Raw genomic sequence first — 5000 nt, forward strand, 5'->3', positions numbered from 1 at the left:
TATGTGTGTATGTGTGTGTGTGTGTGTGTGCGTGTGCGTGTGTCTGTGCGTGTGTGTCTGCGCGTGTGTGTGCCTGCATGTGTGTGTGTGTGTGCGTGTGTGTGTGTGTGTGTGTCTGTGTGTGTGTGTGTGTGTGTGTGTGTGTCTGTGTGTGTGTGTGTGTGTGTGTGTGTGTGTGTGTGTGTGTGTGTGTATAAAAACAACGCCAATGTTGTTTTTATAAAAACTTAAACAACCGCACCCGTCGTAACTGCCGCCGTTAATGTAGTCAGTTGCTGAGATGTTCTACAAACTTGTTAATCATGTTACGGCGTTACGGGGTGCTTGCAAACAAGCATTGGGGAGCGGCAGGATTTACCAACAAGCATGGGCTGTCCACGATCCTACTCTGGACACTCTGGACGCTATGGGTAGATCAAATCCTTTCACAGACTTTTCAACATTCTCTGGACCACTGACTGAACATCACTGGAATGATTTCCAAATGGCAGAAAGGGCGTTTAGAGAGACGTTGGATACAAATAAATTGCAGCAAAAAAAGCACTTTCTTTCGTCTGCAGACCCGGGCAAGTAGATGAGATTAATATCACTTCTCAACGGCGTATTCTACAAGAATGGCATATTCAGTGGATTATCATATGGAGAGCCTTTTTTGAAATACACAGCACGCATCCTGAAGAAACTTCCACTGGGCCAACCTTTCCCTGGGGAATTAACATCAGCCTCACTCGCTGCCTGGATTGAGATACAACTCCGCTTTGTAAGGGATATAATCCAGCCCTCTCTTGGGGCCGCACAAAGCCGGCATTCCAGGAAAGTAAAACGCAATAAACTTTCATATCTGTGGCAAAACAGAAGAACAAAAGCGATACAAATCATTCTGAATAATAGCGAGTACCCCGCCCCGCCCCCCTGCTCCAGTAACATCGCACACATACAGCCCTACTATGAGGATAAATGCCAAGGGAATGGCCAAACGTCATCTGCTGCCCGCCTGCCACCCCCACCCTGGTCCGGCCTGATACCATCATCCGAACCAGAGCATCTACCAAACACTGCACATTTCACCGAAGAAGAGGTGAAAAAGGTAATTGACAGTTTACCTAATTATAAAGCAAGTGGTGTAGATGGGGTCACGTATGAAACACTCAAAAGCCCAAACTCATATAGGACTCTAACAACAATCTTTAATGTATGTCTGGAGAACAAGAGAGTACCCGATTCATGGAAAGGGGCTCTCGTTCACAGAATACCGAAAAAAGATAACATCCCAGACGACCCGACCACATGGAGAGACATATCCCTCCTGCCAACCGTTTATAAGGTGTTCATGAAATGCCTCCTCTCCCGTATTCTACCGTGGCTAGTGGAAAATAATATTCTGTCCACAAAGCAGAAAGCCTACATAGAAAGGCAAGGGATGAATGAACATAGTTTTTGCCTTAAGACCGGCATTGCTGATTTTAAACACGATTCATCCCGCTTTTACGCAGTGTTTTTAGATTTCCGTGACGCATTTGGAACCCTGGCGCACAACATTATGTTTAGATCCCTGGAAGAAATACATCTGCCTGAGGTGTATATAGACATAGTCAAAGACGTCTATAAGGATTCCTTTATCCAAGTGATATGCGGCAAACAGCTCACGGACCCCATCCCATTACAACTGGGTATAAAGACGGGCTGCCCGTGGAGCGCGGTGAACTTTGTGCTGGCAATCAATGGATGGATACGGTGGATGTGCCAGTGTGCGCCCCTGAACACCTACTCCCCCAACCCCGTGCAGGGGTACGCAGACGACGTGGTCGTATGCTCCCGACATGAAGGCGTTATAAAAGACCATGCTTTCCAGGACTGACTCTTTTTTAGAGTGGTCTGGACTACAGGTGAAACAATCCAAATGTGCTGTCTTTTACGAGAGGAGGAGTGGCGGCAATCGCTGGTATCATGCCAAATCAGACACAATCCCAACATTTACAATAAACAATGTACCAACCAGAGTCTTTGCGCGCCACGAAACATACAGCTACCTCGGCCGTAAATTTATTATCGCCGGGGAGTGGACAGCGCAAGTAGACGAGATTGTCACAGACTACATGGCCAGGCTGGACATGATACACTCCTCTCCTCTCCCTCTGGTTATGAAACTGGAAGCGATCGGGCAAATTGCTCTGGCCAAAATACGCCATCTCTTCTCCAATGTTCATAGACCAAAGAAGGTACTGTACGAACTCAATAACAAAACTGTACAACGAGTGAGAGAGTGGTTTGGCATGAGCACACACACAACCCGTGACTTCATCTTTCACAGTAAGCGGGAGGGGGGGCTGGGGATAACAGACATTGAATGGACATGTATTTCCACACGCCTTGCCCATTTATTAAACATGCTTAACAGCGACGATCAGGCAGTCAGAGAGATCGCCAGAGCCTCGCTCATTCTCGACCTGGAGCGGCGCAAGGTCCCGAAAACGAGCGACCCCCCCGGCTTCCTTGGGTTTAAAAAGAAGCCCAGTGGTAAACTGGACACCAATGCACCAGGGTTTGGCGTAAACTCTGACTGGCCCGATCTGAACGACCTGTGTGGATGGACTGGTGTTTCCCTGGAGTGGAAAAGGGCGGACAACGAGACGGTGACCGTCTCCAAGTCTGTGATCACGGTCCTGTCAATAAATGTGCGTGCAACAGTGAGCCGCGACGGAACATCCAGCGTGCGCACCTTCTCACGCTCAGAGAGCAAGAGAGAAAGGAGCGCTGGACAGGACTGAGGCTGCAAGGAAAGCTTGCCTGCCTCCAGTCAGCTGATCACTCTGTGTCCCACTCAATTCTAAAAAATGCAGCTATCGATGAGGAAATCCTTATTTTTACGATAAAGGCACGCCTCCAGGTGCTGCCAACAAAACTGAATCTGTCCATCTGGTATCCAAATAATCATGACTCTCACTGTCTACACCATGGACAGCGTCAGACCATAGAGTCCATGTCCCACATTTTAAACGGTTGTAATGTTTACCAAGGACTATACATAGCTAGGCATGACAGGATTGTTGACATTATCACCAAAGATGTGTCACCCATGTTTTATTCCTCTGTGTTGTTCTACAAACATTCATGTGTAAAACCAGAAATGTTTCAATGCAATGACCCCCATGTATTTAAAGATATAATAGCAAATACACCGGATGTCATTGTGATTGATGAGAATAGCAGAGAGGTTTTCCTATGGGAAGTTGGTTGTACTTTTGACTCAAGTTTGGAGGAAGCTTTCCTTACTAAACAGGTTAAATATCAACCATTAGTGCAAGCTATTATACATTTAGGCTATAAATGCCAGCTTATCGTTTTTATTTTCGGCAGCCTAGGTCATGTCCACAGGCTGGTGGTCAGAGGCTTGAGAATTATGAGGTTGTCCAAATGTAAAGCCAAGCAGCTTGCAACATATTGCTCAATCTCCTCCATTATAGGCAGCCGAGCTATTTGGAGGAGGTGTTTTCTGTACCCATAGATTTCCTCTGTCTGTTAACAGACTGTGCTCAACCAACGTTGATTGAATAAGCCCATGTGTAAGTATTGTCTATTCTGTGCATGTTTGACTTAAGTACTTTAACATGTTGTTTCGAGGATGTAGGGCATCAAAAGCAACTGAAAATATTTGTGCCCTTGCAATGTATTTTATAAATGCGGACACAAATAAAGATATTGAAATGTGTGTGTGTGTGTGTGTGTGTGTGTGTGTGTGTGTGTGTGTGTGTGTGTGTGTGTGTGTGTGTGTGTGTGTGTGTGTGTGTGTGTGTGTGTGTGTGTGTGCGGAATCATCACCTTCCACATCCATGGAGGCCGAGTCCTGGTTGTCGACCCAGTCTTCTTCCTCCAGGTCGATCCGCTCCTCCGTACGGTCTCTGAGACTCCAGCACAGCCGGTACAACTGGGGGTCGGATCAAACACAACAAACGGGTCAGGATCTAACGCAAGGGGAAAACCACAACTCGGCCGAATAAAACTACAACTGGGCCCAAGAGAACTACAACTCGGCCCAAGAGAACTACAACTCGGCCCAAGAGAACTACAACTTGGACGTACGTGTTTGTCGTCGATAGGCTTGGTTGCCAGGGAGATTCCCACGATGAGGATGCAGGAGATGACGAAGAGGATGATGGAGAAGTAGAGGTAGTGCACGCCACAGATGATTTCGGGACAGTCGCTGGGCTGGGCGCAGGTTCCCGTCCCGAAGGCGAACTCGGCGATCATCCGGGAGAGGCCGATGGCCAGGCCGATCATTAGGCCGTAGAACGCACCCTGCGGAGAGATGAACGTTTCTCATTCAAGAGGAAGCTCAGGCTGAGCTGAGGAGGTATAGTAGGTTGCCTTCTAACCGGAAGGTTGCGAGTTTGATCCCCGATCCCCACTCGGTGTCTCCTAGCTGAGTGGCGAGGTGGCCCTGAGCAAGATACCTAAACCTAAGTGCTCCCATCGAGCTGGCTGTCGCCTTACATGGTTGTCTCCACCGTCGGTGTGTGAATGTGTGCATGAACCGTTTTAAGTGGCTTTTGACAAAATCGTCTGCTAAACGTCCCGAATGTAAATCTTAGAGGTGTTTGATCCTATTACATCCTTATGGTGTCGGTGCGCAGCCCCCATCGTTTTGTACAAACAAATTGCTGACATTCATAGGATCTAAAACAGTCAGACTTAAAAAAGGTATATCTAAAACAGTCAGATCTAAAACAGTCAGCCTGACGCCTACGGGTCAGGAGTCACGCAGTTCCACGGAAACAAATCAGCTTAAGGATCCAATTTTTTATAACGGTGACAATAATAAAAACGACTTATTAACCGCGCTCAACTATTTTCAGGGGACAATAATCGGCCCACTCCCTCCCTTCCATTAAGGTCGGGGAGATAAGCAAGCAGGCGGGGGAGAGGGGGGTGAGATGATTCACCGTTTCGTTGACACGTTTGTAGAAGACGGCGAGAATGAAGACGGCGGCGATGGGCGGGGT

General features: G+C 47.6%; 1 protein-coding gene across 1 annotated transcript in view; it reads right to left on the reverse strand.

Annotated features, from left to right (window-relative positions):
• The window catches only part of slc5a1 (solute carrier family 5 member 1), a 13937-nt gene that overhangs the window by 589 nt on the left and 8348 nt on the right, over positions 1–5000 (reverse strand). The window contains exons 12-14 of the mRNA XM_030354781.1: positions 4941–5000; positions 4081–4296; positions 3820–3925 (exon numbers count right to left, since the gene is read on the reverse strand). The exon at positions 4941–5000 is cut by the window's right edge and continues 109 nt beyond it. Coding sequence (XP_030210641.1) covers positions 3820–3925; positions 4081–4296; positions 4941–5000 — 382 coding nt within the window. The remainder of the gene's footprint in view (positions 1–3819; positions 3926–4080; positions 4297–4940) is intronic.

Source organism: Gadus morhua, chromosome 4, assembly GCF_902167405.1.
Source record: "Gadus morhua chromosome 4, gadMor3.0, whole genome shotgun sequence".
Taxonomy (NCBI): Eukaryota; Metazoa; Chordata; class Actinopteri; order Gadiformes; family Gadidae; genus Gadus; species Gadus morhua.